Below are 21608 nucleotides of genomic sequence, written 5' to 3'. Positions count from 1 at the left end.
AGTAATGAAAATTGGGAATGTGCAAATGGCAAGAATTGGAGGAATGTGGAGTAACAAACCATAAATGTCTCTTGTATACTATATATTACTTGATACATCAGCAAGACACAATACTGGAAGTACGTTATGTCGTTTAGTGGCTAACTTCAGTTGAGTGTCTCCTTTCTGCCAAGATAAAAGATGGATGAGAAGTGGGAGAGGGTCATTTGGCATTGGTATTCTACTGTTTCTGACTTCCAGCCAGCACAAGACCGGAAGTCCGAAAAGTCTGTGCCATTCCAATCTACTTCTCAGGCACATCAGCTTAATTTCATGGTCCAGAAGCATAAAAAACATCACGGGCAGAATTTTTGGATGGTAGAGTTTCCCACCCTGCCATTTGAAGAGCTGCCGATTACAGCAGCCCCACATCCGCTTAATTGTTAATTGTCTGGAGATGGGACTTCTGCCCCTAGGTCAGGAAGAAGTAGTGCCTCAGAGAACTGCCGGCAATGCCAGTGGCAGCAGTGGCCAGGACTGGGACTACAAGCAATCCCCACTTTTTGAGCCCCGGAGTCCAGGACCAGGCAAGTATGGGGGTGTCTAATGGTAGGAAGGGGGGGTGAGACCCAGTGGGGTGAGGTCTTGATGAGGCGCTAGGGCAGAGGAAGAACCTATGGGGGTTAGACCTAGGAGCAGGGGAACACCGATGTGGGAAGGGGGCTTTTTCAGGTGGCGCCCCTCTTTCTGCCTGAGGCCAGAGCACCCGGCCACACAGAGCACACAAGCTGAGCTATAGGTTCTCTTCTAAAATTGGAGCTCCACAAACAGTTCTGGCCTTTTATATTATAGAAAGGATTTCTAAACATGGAGAAAGTGCTAAAGATTTACAAGAATGATACAAGAACTGAGAATTGTCCCAATCTGGAAAAACTGAACAGGCTGGGGTTCACTTCTTTTGAAAAGAAGAGGCTAAGGGGTGATCCAATTGAGGTCTTTGAAATAATGAAGGGATTTGATAGAGTAAAGATAGAGAATATGTGGGACAGAACAAAACTAGAGGCCATAAACATAAGATGGTCACTAATAAACCCAGTAGGGAATTCAGGAAAAAACCTTACCCAGAGAATGTGGAACTTCCTACCGGGAGGTGAATAACAAGTGCATTTAAGGGGAAGCCAGGTAAGTATAAGAGGGAGTAAGGGATAGAAAATTATGCTGATATGATTAGAGGAAGCTCATGAAGTACTTTAGTTGACCAGATGGACCGAATGGCTGTTTTCTTGTGCTGTAAATTCAATCTGCTAGCAACTGACTGAAATCAGCTTCAACCACCTGCCTCTATAATTTTACATTGTTCTTCTCCCAACACTGACATTGCTCTTCTTGCAAGCACAAAAATTCATCCCAAAATTAATTTTAAAACATACAATGAAACCTCAAGGCTTAAAGATAATGAACAACCAGACCATACTTTATTGTAGATATTCAGCTACAATTACAAAAAGAAACTATTAAAGGTAAAATTGTGATCCATAAGGTGCAGAATGCAAATCTCTGCAGCGAGTTTACAGTATGAATGAGATATATTCTACGTCCCTTAAAGACTGCTGCAGCATGTGATGACGCACTTAATTTAGTTTCAATACATTTCGTATCCACTCCCATTCTGCTACAGGTGCTTTAAAATCACACTATTTACAGTACAGCAAACGCCCGCAAATACTCAAAACGCCTCACAAACACGCACTTTTTCTCTTCTTCCTTTAATAAGTCACAGTTATCATTCTGCTACAAAATACCAACAAAACAAGTTTCTGCTGCCGCTGCTGCTGACCCGCTGTTGCAATGAAGTTCGAGTGCATTAAAGTCATGTGTTGTACAGTGAGTGAGGGACTGCAGGCACACAATAGATAGCAAGTTAATCAATCACCTTTTACAAAAAAACCTTTGCAGTTATAACAGCAGCAAGGCTCAAACCGAAAATAAAAAAAAATCAAATCTTTTTTGTTAAGCATATTAGCATATACATTTCTCGTTTGAAATGAGGTAAAGCATGGTGCCGAGTGCAATGCTTAAATCGTGCTACATGTATACAATAGCGACGGGGACAAAAAAGGAATTGTGTTTTGTGCCTCGACAAAGACAAGGAGGAAATAAATTGCAGCATTGATTAGGACTTTAAAGTAAATGTAGATGGTTAAATTACAGTGAAAAAATATGGTTTCATGTTGAATGTACATGCCAGAAATATCCCACACTTCTGTTGATTTCTATTTAAAGTGTGATGCACTGTTAATACTGGAAATACTCCCAAACTTGTGGCACACTGTTTGACATCAAATCCTTTGTAGCATTTCTTGCCAATTTAAAAAAAAAATGATATATGAAGGTGAGCGCTTGCCCTGGTCTACGCCCACAGAAAGAGAGATCTTTCTAAAATAAAATTAGGGTAACAACAGAATGTGGAAACAGATACAAGTCCATCTTTTGGATCATGTTGCAGATTAAAATGAGCTTACGCCAATCAGTAAGACAATATGCATATGACAGCAGTTTTAAAATCAATTACACTCATTTTTCAGCTTATACATTAAAGAAGTACCCACTTTTTTAAATTGTCAAGTTGACAGGCTAAAAGATTTACCTTTCCAAATAAAGTGAAAGGAAAACGGGACAGGATGGGATGTAAAAACGGAACACCTTAACAATGTGTCTTAAATTTCTATCTCCGATTCAAGAAAACAAAAAACAGCTAGCTCTCAAAATTTGAAGCACATCATGGTGGTCAGGGTGGGTGAGAACTGCAGATAACTTGAAAGGATTATCTAGAGAGCATCGGGATGAAATTCCCAAGTGTAATTTTTTTTAAAAAAAGGTAAATTAAAAGAGGTATTATAGTTACAGTGCAAAAACAATTATTTTTTAAACATTTCAAGCATAATATATAAAAACATAGCACCAAAAAAAACAAGAAATCAAAAACGCATGCAAATAAGAACTGAGGTATTCAAAGGGAAGAACGCCTAATTGGTATCTACTGAAAACGTAACTACTATTTTGAGCTGAGCCAAATAGGATGCATCCTCTCATTAAAAGCTTGTACGCTGAACTGATTAAACATGATCGTCTTTTGTCACAGGATTTTCTTTTCCTTGCCTGCGCCGCATTTTAACAGAAAAACAAATGAAAACGATGGAATACGAATGCAGCTTCCTCGCAAACACATAGCTTTGGTGTAAAAGTCAACTGTTAGGTGCTATAGACAGACACTGAGGATAGTCACGTGCGTGTGTTGTGCGTGTCTGTCTGTTCTTTTTCTATATCTACGTACGTTGTGTGTGTGCGCGCGCGCGTTGTATGTGCATGCGCGCGTACATTTTCCCCATCCCTCTTAGAAATGGAAAGGTGCTCATATTAATAAAAAAAAACCTTTCACTTTTTCTTACAAAATTCTGCAGCATATTTTTGAATGATATGTCTAAAGTTACTGTGTCATTAGAGTGACAGTTTCTGTACTGCACCACCTACTCCACGCCGCTTGTGTTTGGAAGCACCGCACTCACATCGTAGCACAATGCACGCTTTCCCCAAAGACCACATAGTGTAAATTTAGCTACTTCTTGCGTCAAAGAAAATTTTCAACATCTTGACTCTAAGTATCTGGAACCATTTTATCTGTATTAAAATATATGTGCAGCTACCTCTAGCTCTGCAATAAGTTACACAGCCACAGCTCCAAAAGAGGTCAGTCAAGGGCTGTAGTTTGTATCATACATTGTATATTATATGGGAATGTAAAATCAGCTATAGAAATGTATCAAAAGGTTCAGGAAAACAAAACAAGTGGGGTTACTTTCAATTAAGGCAAAACCCTTTTGATTAAATGCAAGAGACTCAATATGTGGCATTAAGTTGAACAAATGCTACTGAAAATGCCAGTTGCTTTAAGTGAAACCTGTTCCTATTTAAATTAAGTGCAAAACAAGGATTGGAAATGCCATCTCAAAATGTGATAGGATGACAAGGAAACAGGACAATACTGGCACACTCACTCGTTCGCTCTCTCTTACCAGCTCATACACGACAGTTTTACACATTGTGGCTGGACTGGCACTAGTGCACAGGTTGAGAATTTCAAGATTAGTAAAAATGTGCAATCTAATAACTAATCACTTTCCAGCATAAGCTTCCTGGCTCACTAAACAACAAGCAAAAGCTTCTATTTAATAAAAAAAAATTAAGTAAACATCATAAGGGGACCTGACAACTGTTAAAATGCTTGCAAAATGAATATAAAGCACTCTCGTGATTAATCTAGCAAAAGAGGAGGGGGCAAGGATTGTGTTTGCGCAAGAACTTACTATATACTACGATTAATCCTAAGTTATACTACTGTAGTACAAACACTTTACAGCTTCATAGAATGACTGGCTCACTCGACTTGACCCAGTCTTGCTTGGTGTTACCCCAGGTAAGCTGAAGAGGTGTGGGCTGGGCTGGCCTGGCCTGGAGGGTGGGAGGGAGGATAGCCCCTCAGTTGTTCTGTATCGGAGGCTGATTTGCCTTCAGGCTCCGCAATGCTCTCCGAGCTGCTGCGGACTTGGCGATCCTGTAACTGCGGCCAACTCCTTTGAATTTTCCTTTGCCGACCACCTCCACTGTGACACGGACTTTGCCATCGTACGTTCTTTCTGCAGGGCTTTAAGAACATGGGAATTGGCAGTTAAAAAAGAAACATAATAAATGGGACTCTTCAGCCGAACAAAAATCAACATTTCAACGTAGTAACAACGTTAACATCCCTTCCCCTTTAAGTAAAACTGACTACTACAATTTTTTATAATCCTGCTCGTCATGCATTTCAAAATAAATTAATTATATAAAAATGCATAAACATCAACAGCTGGCAATGTAAACAGCATGCATTAAATGAACCTTGAAATGAAGCTTGCCTTGTAATCAGAAAAAAATATTTAAAATGATAGGCTAAAGATCCAGCTTTTTGCTAAACTCGAGTCAACTAAGCAAAGTTCCAGTGTACTCCCTCCAGATGCACTGTTTTTAAACAAGGGTTTTGCTTTAACTTACACACTTCATAGAATGGAGTCAGACACATGCACACACAATAATTCCCACTACTATCTAGTTAGGGTGTCCTATCCACGAGGGAATTCCACCTACTCCCTAGACTGCTGACATGGATAACTGGTTAGGAAAATACTACAGTTTTACATTACTGCTAAGACTACAATAGCTCCTGAACACTTTGGAGTGGAGGTGGAAATAAAGCTGGTCAGAAATTTGAAACAAAGACAGAGATGGTATTAATGCTAGCAGCAGCTCAACGGGCATCTGAGAAAGGGGGATGCGCATGGTAAAGCGACACAATCTTTGGTATCCATTATTTTAGTGGAGGCTTATTTTAATAACTAACACATGATGAAACAGCAGACAAACTCTGAATGCAGATGCTTCAAGTGCTCTCATACTAATTTTCAATCTTACAATCGTTGCTCTGCTGCATTTTCCCACAATTGTCAGCTCTTCAAACTTTTTTCTTGTTTGATGAACGATACCATTCTATTTTGTGTATTTAATTCACCTATCCACAACCCCCCTCACCACCAAAAAGCTGTGCCTCCTAGTTAGAAGCATGTGACCCAGCAGTCTGGCTGTCCAATGTCATCACCCAGCATATTTTATACTGCAGAAAAACACATTGAAACCAATGTGCTTCTTGTGGAATGCACTTAATTCATTTACTCAAATTCCTTCCACTGCCAATATCAGTGCTTTAAGCACCAAATCTTAGTAACAGATGACTCAAAATGTTCTCTACACAATAACCAAGTTTAAAAGCAATAAAAAAAAACTATTACTGAACTGCTGGATGCTCTAAGGTTCAAGTGAGCACATTATGAAAATTTCACACCCATTATTGCATTTAGATTTGGTGCTGGACCACAGAAGCAGACCTTTCGGCCCCATCAAAAGATTTCCTCCACAGGCTAAATTAATCCCATTCTCCCGCCAACTCCCCATATTCTTCAATAAGCGTAGTCTTCTTCAAGAGTGCGTCTAACTTCCTTTCAAAGAAATATGAACTCTACTTTAATAACAGTTAGCGGGAGAAAATTCCACATTCCAACCAGCCTCTGTACAAAGAAACATTTTCCATCGTCTTCTAATTCTTTTTGTGCTACGTTAAACTTGTGCCCTCTTATTATTGTCTTGCCGACCAGTGAGTGATCGGTCCTGATATAGCTCATCATAACCTCTATCTGGGTGATCCTGAATCTCTTCAGTTCTAATGGAAATAGGCTGCGCCTGTGGCAGATGATGAGGAAACCAATAAGAGGGAAAAAACCTACTTGACCTCATCCTCACCAATTTACCTGTCACAGATGCACCTGTTCTTGACAGTATTGGTAGCAGTGACCACCACATAGTCGTTGTGGAGGCAAAGTCCCGTCTTCACATTGAAGATACCCTCCATGTTGTGTGGCACTATCACCATGCTAAGTGGGATAGATTTTGGACAGATCTAGCAACTTAAAGCTGGACATCCGTGGCACTGTGGGCCATCAGCAGCAGAATTGTATACAACCACAATCTGTAACCACATAGCCCAGCATATACCCCACTCTACCATTACCACCAAGCCAGGGGATCAACCTGGTTCAATGTAGAATGGAGAAGGGCATGCCAGGAGTAGCACCAGGCATACTTAAAAATGAGGTGTCAACCTGGTGAAGTTACAACACAGGACTATTTGTGTGCCAAACAGCGAAAGCAGCATGCAACAGATGGAGCTAAACAATGCCACAATCAACAGATCAAATCTAAACCTGCAGTCCTGGCACATGCAGTGGTGAATGGTGGTGGACAATTAAACAACTCACTGGAGGCGGCGGCTCCACAAATATTCCCATCTTCAATGATGGGAGAGCCCGGCACATCAGTGCAACAGACGAGGAATTTGCAACAATCTTCAGCCAGAAATGCCAGGTGGATGATCCATCTTGGCCTCCTCCTGAGATCCCCAGCATCACAGATACTAGTCTTCAGGGAATTCAATTCACTCCACATATCATCAAGAAATGGCCGAAGGCAATGGATACTACAAAGGCTATGAGCCCTGACAACATTCCAGCAATAGTAGTGAAGACTTGCACTCCAGGGTTAGCTGCGCTCTTTGCCAAGTTATTCCAGTATAGCGACAACACTGGCATCTACCCGGCAATATCGAAAACTGCCCAGGTATGTCCCATCCACAAAAAGCAGGACAAATCCGACCTGGTTAATTACTGCCCCATCAGTCTACTCTCGATCACCTGCAAAGTGATGGAAAGGGTTGTTGGCAGTGCTACTAAGCAGCACCTACTCCACAATAACCTGCTCACTGACACTCAGTTTGAGTTCCATCAGTGCCACTCAGCTCCTGACCTCATTACAGCCACATTCCAAAGATGGACAAAAGAGCTGAACTCCAGAGGTGAGGTGTGAGCGACTTCCCTTGACATCAAGGCAGCATTTGACTAAGCGTAGCATCAAGGAGTCCCAGCAAAACTGGAGTCAATGGGAATCATGGGGGAAAACTCTCCACTGGTTGGAGTCATACCTAGCACAACGAAATATAGTTGTGGTTGTTGGAGGTCAATCATCTCAGTCCCAGGTCATCACTGCAGTTCCTCAGATTAGTGCCCTAGGCCAGAACATCATCAGCTGCTTCATCAATGACCTTCCCCCATCATAAGGTCAGAAGTGGGGATGCTCGTTGATGATTGCACAAGCTTCAGCACCACTTGCGACTCCTCAGATGCTGAAGCCCATATGAAGACCTGGACAACATTCAGGCTTGGGCTGACAAGTGGCAAGTAATATCCGCGCCACATAAGTGTCAGGCAATGACCAGGCGAACATGTGAAATAGGAGCAGAAGTAGGCCATTCAGCCCCGCGAGCCTGCTTCGCCTTTCAGTAAGATCACGGCTGATCTGCTTGTGTTTCGAATTCCACTTTCCCACCTACTCCTGATAACCTGAGTCCCTTGCCTAACAAGAACCTATCTACCTCCACCGTAAAAATATTCAATGACCCCATCTCCACCGCTTTTTGAAGCAAAGAATTCCAAAGTTGCACAACCCTCAAAAAATTTCTCCCCATCTCTGCCCTAATGTGGCGACCTCTAATTTTAAAACAGTGCCTCCTAGTTCTGGACTCACCAACAAAAGGAAATATTCGAAGTCCACCTTGTCAAGGCTGTTCAGGATCCTATATACTTCAATCAAGTCACCCCTCGCTCTCTAAAATCCAGTGGAAAAACGCCGAGTCTGTCGCTCATTCCAGGCATCAATCTAGTAAACCTCATCTGAACCACCTCCAACGCATTTACATCCTTCCTTAAATAAGGAGACCAAAACTGCACATAGTATTCAAGATGTGGTCTCACCAATGCCTGTATAACTGGAACATAGCATAAGACCAAAAGACATAGGAGAAGTAAGCCATTCGGCCAATCGAGTCTGCTCCGCCATTCAATGAGATTATGGCTGCTCTGCTAATCCTCAACTCTACGTTCCTGCCTTTTCCCCATAACCCTTGATTCCCTTACTGATTAAAAATCTGTCTACCTCAGCCTTGAACATACTTAACTATTCAGCCTCTGTAGCACTCTGTGGTAAAGAATTCCACAGATTAACAACCCTCAGAGGAAAGTCCTCCTCATCTCTGCCTTAAATGGGCGACTCCTCACTCAGATTATGCCCTCTGCTCCTAGACACTCCCACAAGGGGAAACAACCTCTCAGCATCTACCCTGTCAAGCCCTCTAAGGATCTTATGTTTCAATAAGGTCTCCTCTCATTCTTCTAAATTCCAATGAGTACAGGCCCAACCCACTCAACCTCTCTTCATAAGAAAATCCCTCCATACCCAGGATCAACCTTGTGAACCTTCTCTGGACTGTCTCTAATGCCAGTACATCTTCCCTTAGATAAGGGGACCAAAACTGTTCACAGCATCCTTACTTATATGTTCAATTCCTCTCGTCATAAAGGATAGCATTGCATTACTCTTAATTACTTGCTGTACCTGCATACTAACATTTTGTGACTCATGCACTAGAACACCCAGATCCCTCTGCACCTCAGAATTCTGCATTCTCTGTTTAAGCAATACTCTGCTTTTTTATTCTTCCTGCCAAAGTAAACAACTTCACATTTTCCCACATCATACTCCACCTACCAGATCTTTGCCCACTCACTAAACCTATCTATATCTGCCTGCAACCTCACGTCCTCTTCCCAACATACTTTCCTGCCTATCTTTATGTCTTCTGCAAATTTAGCCTTTGCTCCCCTCATCTAAGTCATTGATATAAATTATAAAAAAGTTGAGGTCCCAGCATGACTTGACTCGTCACAGCCCGCCAATCAGAAAAAGACCCATTTATACATACTCTGTTTTCTGCCAGCCAGCCAGTCTTCTATCCATGCTAATATGTTACCTACAACACCATGAACTTTTATTTTCTGCGATAACATTTGATGTGGCACGTTATCAAATGCCTTCTGGAAATCCAAGGACAGTACTGTCTTGAAAATATGCTTAAAAAGCACTTTGACAGGGAAGAGGACCAAAAGGAAGTGTTAGTAATGATAAATAAGAGGTAGAAATGAAATTGATTTTCCTCTAATCAAATTGGATAACGAGACTTGAAAATTTAAAAGTAATATTGAGTTATCTTCCAAACAAGTGTCAAAGTGATTCGGAGAAGCAATTGCAGTCACACAAAGCTATTTGTGGGAATAAGCTGGGGAGGACAAATTTGGCTATACATGATGCGTATGTAGAAGTTTCATCTTCAATAAGGCAACAACCTTATAGATTAAATCCGGCTAAGTTATCACAAGTACAGAAATAAATTGAATTTCCATGCTTCAAAATGATATCATTGAGTCTAGTTGCTGCAACTGGAGTTCGCCTATAGTGATGGTACCGAAACTGGGTGGAACACGGACTGTGGACTATCAAAAGGTGAATGCAGTTAGAAAAGCAGATTCACCACGGTTGGAAGATTGTATTGAGAAATTGGGGCAATCAAAATTTATCATAAAGATTGACTTGCTAAGAGGATACTGGCAAGTAGCATTATCAGATAGGCTATATCAGTTTAAAGTCATGCCATTTGGTATGAAAAATGCACCCGCAACATTTCAAAGATTGACAAACAAATTAATTGCAGGACTGAGCAACATATATTTACATACATGCTGTTTGCTATATTGAAGACTTGATAGTTTTCAGTCAAACGTGGGAGGAGCATTTACAACATCTGGAAGAATTATTTTCTTGATTACAAGGAGCTAATTTGGTAATGAACTTGGCTAAAAGTAAATTTGCAAAAGCGCAAGTTACATATCTAGGCCATACCATTGGCATGGTAAAGTGGCTCCGAGAGATGTAAAAGTCAAGGCTATTGTGGATTTCTCTGTTCCTACAACAAAACAAGTAGTTTTGAGATTTCTGGGCATGAGTGGGTTTTACCGGAATTTGTACCAAATTCTAGCAGTGTGGTTGCTCCTTTGACTGAACTATTAAAAAAGAACAAGAAGTTTCAATGGACACAGGAATGTCAGAAGGCAGTTGACAGTTTGAAAACTGTATTGACTACGACACTAGTTTTGGCAGTGCCCAATCATACCAAGCAATTTAAGTTGGCCATTGATGCAAGCGATATAGGCATTGGGGCCGTATTGTTACAAGATGATGACACTGGAGTTGAGAAGCCGATAGGGTATTTTTCACGCAAGTTGAATGTACAATAGAGAAGATGTTCAACGATCGAAAAGATGATTCTAGGTCTGGTGTTAGCATTGCAGCATTTTGAGATTTACGTTGCAAACAATTCATCAGAAACAATTGTTTATACAGATCAAAATCCTTTAAAGTTTCTGGACAAATTTCGAAACAAAAGTGGAAGGCTATTCATATGAATTTTATTACTGCAACTATTTAAACTACAGGTTATACATGTAGCTGGACGAGAAAATCTAATTACAGATGCATTGTCAAGAGTTTGAAGCGGAAAGCGAAAATTGGACATTTAAAAACCTGGACACTGAACTGGAATGATTTCTGTTGATACAAAGGGTTTGTTTATATATTATGTTAATACATGCATCTGGTAATGTAATAATGTGAGAATATATAGATATGTATAGGAGGCAATGTAAGATGGGTTAAGAAAATGAAGCTGTCTTTTTAAATTATGACAGTTCATTTTCCATAAAAGGGGTGTCATGAAAATATAATAATTTTCATAATATTATGATTTATTGTAAAGGTAAGTTAATAACAGGGTTTGGATTAGTTTCTCTGTGTGGATGTGTGTGTGTAGGGGGGATTTAATTGAATTAGTGACAGCTAGTCTGGAGCTTTTGAGTGATTTAAAAGGGAAACTAGGTTTGAAATGCTAAATACGTAAACATGGTTGAAGTTTCAGAATGTGAGGTGTGAGGAACATTTTCATTTTTAGATAAACCAGAGTAATTTGAATTTCAAAGAGATGGTGAGATATTACACCTAGCCATATGAAGCAAAGCCATGCAGTGTGCTTATTTTTCCCCAAAGGTTATTGATAATATGAGTGCTCTGGAAGATTTATTATGGAAAAAGTAAAAGTTGCAAAGCCATATTGGAACAATAGAATTTACATTAAAAAGGGAGAAACATTTATAAAGGAGATGAGGTTATGTGTAAGGAAGAAAGCATTCTAGGAGCTAATATAAGTGTGAAAAGCCTCCAGCCTCTATGCATTTAGTTGCTGTTTACAGGAACCAAAGTTAAGAAAACTCACTTTGAATCTCCCGGTCCAGGGTATTGTGTGCTTTTGAAATCTAATCCAAACTGGAGGAACAGCACCTCATCTTCCGACTAGGTACTTTACAGCCTTCCGGACTGAATACTGAATTCAACAACTTTAGATCTTGAACTCCCTCCTCCATCCCCATCCCCTTTCCGTTTCTTCCCCCTCCCTTTTGTTTTTTCCAATAATTTATATAGATTTTTCTTTTCCCACCTATTTCTGTTATTTTTAAATCTATACCTGTAATGCCCTGTCAGTCTTTCCACCCCACCCCCACTAGAGCTGTACCTTGAGTGTCCTGCCATCCATTCTTAATTAGCACATTTTCTTAGATAATATTACCACCTTTAACACCTCTTTGTTCCTTTGTCTGTGACATCTTTTGATCATCTGCTCCTATCACTGCTTGCTTGTCCCTACAACCACCCCCCGCACCCCAACTTCTCTCCCCCCACCTACCTTATATTTCACCCTTCTCCTGATATTGCTCAGTTCTGTTGAAGGGTCATGAGGACTCGAAACGTCAACTCTTTTCTTCTCCGCCGATGCTGCTGATTCTGTTTTTGTTTTGTTTTATTGTTGCCTTAACGGAGGTGTGACTGGGAGTCAGATTAATTAGGGGAGCTAGGAGTTATCATAGTAGTAATTTGTAGACCTATGTATGTGTTCAAAATTTTTCTTTTATTAACAAATGTTTAGTTTAGTAAAAAACCTCTGACTCAGCTGACTTATTACTACTGAATTCAAGGCACGCATCTCGAAATAAAAATACAAATTGCAAAACAGTTGTGGCAGCCATTTTAAGTTTCCCTCTGGGATTTGAGCAGCTCAGCAATTTACTATCCGCCGAGCCATAACAGTATGTCTACAGGATCCCTTTTATCCACAGCGCATGTTACTCCTTCAAACAACTCCAATAAATTGGTTAAACATGATTTCCCTTTCACAAAACCATGCTGACTCTTTCTGATTACCTTGAGCTTTTATAAGTGCCCAGCTATAACCTCCTTAATAATTGATTCTAATACCTTCCTCACAACAGACATCAAGCTAACTGGCCTACAATTTCCTGTTTTCTGCCTCCCTCCTTTACTGAATAGAAGGGCTATATTTGCTATTCCAATCTGATGGAACCTTTCCAGGAGATAAGAAATTTCCATCTCCAGCAAGTCAGAATCCAACCATCTCCCCATGACATTCGGTGGCATTACCATCACTGAATTCCCCCACCAACAACACCGGGGGGGGGGGGGGGGGGGTTACCATTGACCAGAAAAACCGGACCAGCCATATAAATACTGTGGCTACAAGACAGGTCAAAGGCTTGGAATTCTGCTGAGAATAGCTCACCACCTGGTTCCCCAAAGCCTGTCCACCACCTAGAAGGCACAAGTCAGGAGTGTTATGGAATACTCCCACTTGCATGCATGAGTGCAGATCCAACACCACTCAAGAAGCTCGACACAGAATCACAGTGCAGAAGAGGTTCTTCGGCCCATCGAGTCTGCACTGACACCATCCAGAACAAAACAGCCCGCTTGATTGGCATACCATCCACTACTTCAACATCTACTACTGATGCACAGTGGCAGCAGTGTGTTCCATCTTTAAAATGCACTGCATCAATTCACCAAGGGTCTTTAGAGGGCATCTTCCAAGCCTGTGATGTCTACCACCTAGAAGGGCAAAGATGGCAGATGGATGGGAACACCACCACTTGCAAGTTCCCCTCCAAGCCACGCCCATCCTTACTTGGAACCATACCACCAATCCTTCACTTTTGCTGGGTCAAAATCCTGGAACTCCCTTCCTAACTGCACTGTGCGTGTACCTACACCATGTGGACTTCAATGGTTCAATCGGCGGATCACCACCACCTTATCCAAAGGCAATTAAGGATGAGCAATGAAAATGCTGGCCTAGCCAGTGACACCCATGTCCCATTAAAGAATGAAAAAAATTAAACAAATTTCTCAAGTCTCAACAAAAAAATCTCTCATCCCTAGTAATCTGCCCAGCACTATTTCCATTTCTTTTATATCGTATCCCATAATAAGCTAATTAAAATGTAGTTAACAGAGCTTAGCTAAAGTCTTGTGTAAAGGTCATTATTGCCTTCTCAGGTTATGCTGAAATCCCAATGACTCCACGTGCAAAACTCCTGGGTAACTCAACAGGAGAATGCTGTGGTGCTGCTTTAAGTGTTCTCGCCTTGCTAAAGTTGGATATTCATATTCTTTCCCTTCCTATAAAATTCAGGTACGATCTATTACGATAATGTATAAAAAGCTGTGTTTTTGTTTTACTTTCCATTTTCCACAGAGCCCAATGGCCTTTGAAGAAGCTAAAGTGATACTACAATAAAAAAGCACAGCATTCAGTAGAGAAAGAGACTGACGATTTGGGTGCAACCCTCTATCCGACTGTCACAGCCAAAACGTGATGCACTCTTTCACATGCCAGTGTGCCTGCTGAATTTTTCCAACTGTTTGATTTCCTTGCCAATTCCTCTCCATCTCTGCTCATGGACATTTTGCTAACTCCTTACCTGAACTTGGCAGTCTCTGGCTCCATTTCCAACAACTCACGAACAGGGGACCGCGGTACATTTGCTGAAAATTTCTCTGCAACATGAAGCATGATACAAGGCATTAGTAACTTAGCTGAGACAACAAGGGAAATGGTGAGGGGCGGGGGAACGACAACAAGAAGGAGGACTACCTATCAAGGGTCTCATCATGGGGTAATAGACTTGCCAAACTGTTTCCAAGGACATCCTGCTGTCCATATAAATGGCACCGGCAAGGGACTCAAAGATATCCCCCATGGCCTTTGGAACCTCAATATCTTCTTCCTTTTCTTCATCTTCTTCAGATCTTCTTAGCTTTTAATAATAAATAAAAAAAGACAGTTCATCATATATTCCTGAAGAACTTTCTTAAATTAGTGCAGGGGAAGGGAAAAAAAGGAATGGCAAGAGTGGGAGACACAGTTACTGACAATTGATGAGTTTTGAATCGGTCAGAATAGTAAATTAGTTTTTCTCTGGGATTCCTCCACAAATGCATAAACACATAACATACCCATTCTCTTCAAACCCCTTTCACAGTAAAAACTATTTTGCCTCTAGGAAAACAATACCAAAGGGCTCAGGGCAGGGCTGTCAGTTTCAGGCATTCTATCAACTTTTCTCACTATCTCCTCTCTCCCGTGACATATTACCAAAGGTGTCACAAGTAATAGAAGAAAACAAGCAGCTAGCTCAGGACCTTAAGGCGTTGACATGGTTCATAATAGATGAAAAAAAAAGTGGTAGCGTTTGGAAGTTGACACTTTCATATTCTGCATTCCATTCAACTTCATTGTTTCAGGGGGAGGGAAGACAAAGTGGAAAAGGATTTTTCAAACTTTGACACAGTGAACCATACTAACTTCCTTGACTATTCTCTGTTGTCCCAGCTCACACAAGGTGCCTTTTCTTGGCTCCACTCTTACTGATCCAATTGTAGCTACAACTTTGCAGAACGGCTTTTCTCTCGCCCCTGCTCCGTTGCCTCTAGATTTCATCCAAAGATCTACATTTGACACCTGCCTCTCCCTCACCTATGTTGTTCGGCATCAACATGAAGTCATCAACGTGCAGCATTGGTGGCTCAGATAGTAATGTCTCGGAGTCAGAAAGTTATGGGTTCAATTTCCACTCCAGGACTTGAGCACAAAAAAAAAATCAAGGCTGATACTCCAGTATAGTATCGAGGGAGTGTCTCACCCCTCACTGACCACACTTCAAATAAACTCCATTGACTATAAAGCACTTGGGGATGCCCTGTGGTCATGAAAGATGCTATATAAATGCAAGTCTTTCTTTTCTTTAGCATCCAAAGACATGGGGTCAGCTATCCCAAGTTGCATCTATGAACCCATATGATCTCCATCACAAAGAGTGCCTACTTCTATCTCTATAAATAACACCATTCATCTGCAGCTGAAACTCTCAAAGTCTTTGTCTACCAGGGGACTGTCTGCCGTTCTCTATCCTCCATTAACTCTGGTTCAGTCTAAACTCTGTTGCTTGCATCCTATTCTGCTTGCCTTACATCACATGCTTGCTGACCTACATTAGGGTCCTGGATGGCCAATAGCTCAAATTTAAAGTCTGCATCCTTATATTTAATTTATAAGAAAAAAAATTTATTCTTGGGATGCAAGCTTTGATGGTAAGGTCAGCATTTATTGCCCATCCCTAATTGCCCTGGAGGTGGTGGTAGTGAGCTACTTCTTGAATTGCTGCAGTTTATGTGGTGTAGATACACCCACTGTGCATTCTGTAGCAGTTTAACACAACTGAGTAGCCTACAAGGCCATTCCAGAGGGCAGTCGAGAATCAACCACATTGCTGTCGGTCTGGAGTCACATATAGGCCAGACCTGATAAGGTTGGTAGATTTTCTCCCCTAAAGGAGATTAGTTAACAAGGTGGGTTTTTACAATAATCCAGTAGTTTCATGATTATTAATGAGGTCAGAATTTTATTGCAGATTTATTAATTAATTGAATATAAATTCCCCCAAGGGTGTGAACTCATCTGTGGAGCATTAGTCCATGCCTCTGGATATTTATCAGTGTGCTACCATCACCTCAACTCAAATTCCTTCATGGCCTCACCCCAGCTTACTTATGCAACTTTTACAGCCATACAATCACCCCTCCCTGAACTATTTGTTCCTCGTACTCTGGCCTCTTGTTCATCCCCTTCCCCCTCCATTCAAAAAAAAGAGGCAGCCCTATACAACAGCTCCCTAAACCCCAGGCGCTGAAATTTCCTCTAAATCCCTCTGCCTCTCTCACCCTCCTTTTAAGATCCTTCTTTAAACCCAGGTCTTTAACAAAGGTTTTCATTGCCCCAACTGCCATCTCATTTGGCTTGGCATCCATTCTTGTTTTCCTTATGGTTCTGTGATATACCTTGGGAAGTTACCCTGTATTAATGTAAGTTGCTGTTGAAAGGGAAACTATGTTCTCTCGATTATTGTGGACAGTTGTTGGGTACCTCTTCATAAAATATAAAAGAATAAAAATGGTGCAGTGTCAATTCACCAGAGGTGAGGGGTTACAATTTGACTTGAGAAGGCATGACTGTTTTCACTGAAGTTAAGATTGGGGAGTGACCTTAAAAGTTAAGAAGCTTAGAAGCTAAATAGCAATAGAATGCTGATCAGCAAGGCAGCAGAGGTACAAATTTAAGATCATAAAAACAATTAAAAGGGAGCCGAGAAAAAAAAAATCCACAGAAGGTGGTAAGAATGCACAATTCTCTGACATAAACAAAAGTGCAAGTAGAGTCCTTAAAGTCTTTGAACAGGGAATTAGATCATTGCTCAAGTATAGCACTTTTCAGATTATCCCTCAAACCAGATCCTCCCCTGGGATTGCAGCCCTCAATAACAGGTTACTGGATGATCAGAGTGCAGGGACTAACCTCAGAGTCCATTCCTTGCATCTCATTCTTTTCTAACTGGAACTGAACAAAGTCATCTATAACATGGAACAACTCAGGCGAGATGGCTTTGAAGTACTTGTGGTAGTCATACTTCACAGCTAAAGAAGCAAAGATGGTATTATTCACGAGAGCTGAGCGCAGGTCAGTCAGCACTCCAGGAGAATGCTGCCGGGGATCTTCGTAAAGGTGCTTGGTTATGAGGTAGTCCAAAATTGCATCTCCAAGGAATTCCAACCGCTGATAACAATCTTAAAAACAAGAGTTAAAAAAAAAACAACTGATCTTTTAAATGAAATAATAATATGCAAGTTTAAAAGATGAATTAATTTCACAAAAGTTGTAATATTTATTTGAGAGAAAAATCCAATGATCTTCTCTTGCAGGGATCCCTGCTGCAGGAAAAATTCCTGCTACTTTTCTGAAAAATCTGAACCACCAAATCTCTGATTTTTAAAGCTGGCCTGATTATAAAACCACACGCACACGTATGTGCTCGCACATGCAGTCAAAACCTTAATTGCTCCCCCTTCACCCTCATTGAAAAAGTTGTCCATTGCACGATAGGTTCCTGCAGCCAAAAATCACATCACATTTTAAGAACACACATTCTTCTATAATGCCACTGACACATGGTGGGGTAATAAACTTCCAGTAATTCATCAATGGTTATTTTCCCACATGCGAGCCCAGATTCTACTACCCTCATATAGTTGGCATCCTGTAATTTCAGATGGTCGCTTCCACCAACATTTCAAATGTCTACTTATCTTAGCTTTTGCTCTTCAGACATTATCCATAAGTATGGGGTCAGTTTTGACCATGAATGCTGATGATATTCAGCTCTGTCCACCAATTGCCACCTTGAATTCTATAATACAATTTGTATGGGCATACTGGTTAACAGACATACTGGATGAACCAGGGCATTCTCCCATTGAAACAGCAGAACACCAAAAATTCATATACCTGTCCCTGACTCTACTTCCATTTCTACTAGCAGTTTGTTCGGACTGAACTACATCTTGCATAACCTTGTGAAATAGTTGCTCCAACGCAAGATATCTTCACTTTCCCTATCCTATCCATCACAATGACCATATTAACTGCAACGACCCTTTATCTCACCCCCACTGCTGCTGACATTTTTATCAATGCTTTTCTGACCAGCAATGTCAATTTCAGTAACATCTTCCTTCCAACTCCAACACAAAAACTCCAGTCACTTACAATAAAGTCTCATTTGCCAATGGCCCTAGCCCACTGAACCCAGAACTCTGATTACAAATCCCCCTCCCCACCACCCTCCCATGGCATCACCTGACTACCTCCAGCATTACTTTCCAGTCTGGCTGCCTCCTATAACGAAGTGTCATCACCCTGAAAAGTGAACTCTTTCTCTCTCCACAGATGCTGTCAGACCCAAGTACTTTAAGCATTCTTTGTTGCCTACAGTAACTGGCAGGACCTTACCTGTGATTGTATTGTAGTGGTAGGAGGCATGGGTAAATGCCTGTAAAAGATAGGCCTTATTCTTAAACCTATAGTTTATTTTCTTCTCAAAGCTTTCATAGCCCGATATTAAGTGGCCTAGGGTCCTGTCAGCATCTGGGTGATCGAACATGCATCTAGGAGGAATCTGAAGGTGTCCATATTCTAGGTCTTTGCAAGAAGTAGATTTCAAAGTGGGCCAAGCGGGAGTTTCAGTGCCTGCCTGGCTGTTTGGATCAAAGGTGCACTGTTCCTCAGGCAACCCCTTATGTTCTCTGTCCAGCTTTTCTTCTGCTGGGAGGACTTTCAAACCCAACGAGCAGAGGAAAAGCTGGGCAGCTCTTTCACCACAGCTGGTTAGATAGCAGCCCAACAAAGCCTCTACGCAATCGGCGATGCTTTTATCTGCTATGCACTGCTCAGTGTGCAAGTCGTAAGAGATGGACTGCTTGCCAGTGTCAACGCCACCATTCTCTTCAGATGGGTTCCAGAATCCCACAACAAAATCGTCCTCATCCGTAGCCTTACTTGGGTCAAGGTAGCACATTGCATCCCATGAGCTGTAATCAAACTCATCGCCGTCAGAGGAGGAATGACCATTTCCTGATGCAGATTTTTTGGGAGGTTTCCACTCGTAGCTCGCATCATTGGGTGGGAAAGCAGGCAGAGAGATCTTCTTTCCAAAGGCCCCAGAACCCATAAGCATATTGTCAATGAATTTGATGTGCTCCTGATCATACTCGGAAAAGTCATCATCATATTCTGCTTCCTCCTTCTGTGCCCTCCACATCAGATCTTCACGAAAATCGGGATCATCATCCTCCTCTTCCTCATCGTCGTCATCATCCAGATAAGTATCACCATTAGCCACTTGTTCTGTTTCTGTCTAAAAGAAAATGCCATAGTCAGATGTTATTTAGTGTCTTTTTATTGTGCTCTGAGAACCAAGGGCTGGATTTTAGACAGCCCGTTGCGGTGGGAACCATGGTGGCTGGGCCCACTTAATTGTAGGAAAGACCACGTGTCAGTCTCCTGGTGGCAAAATTTCCCTCATTTAAGTCAAGAGCGCAGAATGGGCTGACACTGGATTCCTTGCCAATGGCAGTGTGATGTTAATTAGGTTCATTAATGAGCCAATTGATACCAATTATCCCTGAGGCCATCGCAATTTAGTGGTAGCTCAGGGATTAAATAAAGGCCACATAGGTCTCCAGCAGCCCTTGGAAGATCACCCAGAAAAACCTGTTGGGGTTGCCAGCATTCTCCTTGGTAGGGGTGGGGGGGGGGGCGCGGAGAGGGAGGGAGAAGGGGGGCATGGTAGGGATCTCTTGCTATCAGGCACTCAGAGCCCAATTGGAGGACCCAATATCAGGCCAGGGAGTGGGGCTAGTTGCTGAAAGCCACGTCCATGTCCTTGCCTCTGCGCACCCCTCCTGCGACCTCCATTCTGCCCTTGTTCAACTGTGGCCTTGAGGTCTCTGACTGGCTGGCAGCTCTTGGTGGATGGGACTTCTGCTGTTAGGGACCTCAATCGTTGGGCTGACAGCCAATTAAGGGCACTTGATTCAGTCAGGCCTCCCCCATGGAACTGACGGGGGCTCCCTACTGATTCTATGACCTGTGGGCGAGATCCCCATCGGCCCAACAAAATCCCGGCCCAAGTGTCTATTCCATGTTGCAAAGAAGTTTGTATCTTGCACCCAAAGTATAAACAGCTGGCAGCACAATTATAGGTTTTGTATTCTAAAAATGGATTGTATCTGTACAGAATTGGAGTAAAGCACTGATGGATGCAGGTCTGCTAGAGGTGCTAGGATCAATTTCAGGGGAGAGATCAAAAGCATCTTATGAGATCATAAGAATAGAAACAGGTGGTGGTGATTCAGCTAGTTGAGTCCTTGCAAGAGCTACTCAGCTAGTTCCACTCCCATTTTTTTTTTCCTCCAGTAGACTTGCACAAATTTTCTCTCTTCAGATAATTACTCAATTCCCTTTTGAAAACCAAGATGGAATCTGCCATTACCACATTCTCAAGCAGAGCATTCCAGATTCTAACCACATGATGCATAACAGAGAGTTTTTTGGCTCAAATGTTGTTTATTCTATTGTAGATTGGTATGAGCTTGTTAAGTAATCTCGTGTCCGAAGTGGTAATATGCCACTGCGTTGCCCCAACTGTATAAACAATGCCATTTATTTGTATGTAAAAAAAAACAATTTCTGTACACTCTACAGAATTGGGAGGCACACAGAAGATTGATGAGTACACACTCAATAACTTTTACTTCTATAACTCCTAATTGTAGAAAAGGGCCATGGTGCTTCAGGGAGGAAGAAAAAAATAGACAACAAGGCTTTGTTGGTGGTTAGCAAAAGCTTGGTTGAAGGGATTTTCAGACTTTTGAAGGTGGGGAAAGAGGGATGTAAAAGGGGAAGGGATTTTCAGGATGGTGCTTCAGAGCTTGAGATCTCTGAAGGTTCTGTTAGCAATAGTTGGGCGGAGTGCAGAGAGAGAGAGAGAGAGAAGAAAGGTGTACAGAAAGCAAGGATCAGAAAACAAAAGAGGATGCAAAACTGGGGGTGGTTGCAGTAGGGTGGGGTTGTGAAAGGCTTTGTAGACAAGGATTTCAAATTCATTGTATGAGGTAGTCTGAGAGGTCAGGGTATTGTTGGGTGAGTGGGAAATAAGGTGAGGCAGTATACCAGTGGAGGAGTTAGAGATTACCTGGATTTGCAAATGGGTGTAGTTAAAAGGATAGCAAAGAGAATGCTA

General features: G+C 41.7%; 1 protein-coding gene across 6 annotated transcripts in view; it reads right to left on the bottom strand.

Moving 5' to 3' along the window:
- Nucleotides 1-1425: 1425 nt before the first annotated feature.
- dicer1 (dicer 1, ribonuclease type III) overlaps nucleotides 1426-21608 on the bottom strand; it is a 131510-nt gene continuing 111327 nt past the window's right edge. For 5 of the 6 annotated variants that reach the window (XM_078561996.1, XM_078561997.1, XM_078561994.1 and 2 more), the window contains 5 exons: nucleotides 18818-19721; nucleotides 17327-17595; nucleotides 14570-14732; nucleotides 14397-14472; nucleotides 1426-4681 (listed from right to left, as the gene is read on the bottom strand). In XM_078561996.1, coding sequence (XP_078418122.1) covers nucleotides 4516-4681; nucleotides 14397-14472; nucleotides 14570-14732; nucleotides 17327-17595; nucleotides 18818-19721 — 1578 coding nt within the window. In that variant the 3' untranslated portion in view covers nucleotides 1426-4515. Of the gene's footprint in view, nucleotides 4682-14396; nucleotides 14473-14569; nucleotides 14733-17326; nucleotides 17596-18817; nucleotides 19722-21608 lie in introns of those variants that run through there. The other variant, XM_078562000.1, reaches the window with a different exon arrangement.

This window comes from Cetorhinus maximus, chromosome 18 (assembly GCF_964194155.1).
Source record: "Cetorhinus maximus chromosome 18, sCetMax3.hap1.1, whole genome shotgun sequence".
Lineage (NCBI taxonomy): Eukaryota > Metazoa > Chordata > Chondrichthyes > Lamniformes > Cetorhinidae > Cetorhinus > Cetorhinus maximus.
The sequence above is the reverse complement of the archived record's forward strand: the minus strand, read 5'-3'. Positions and strand labels throughout refer to the sequence as shown.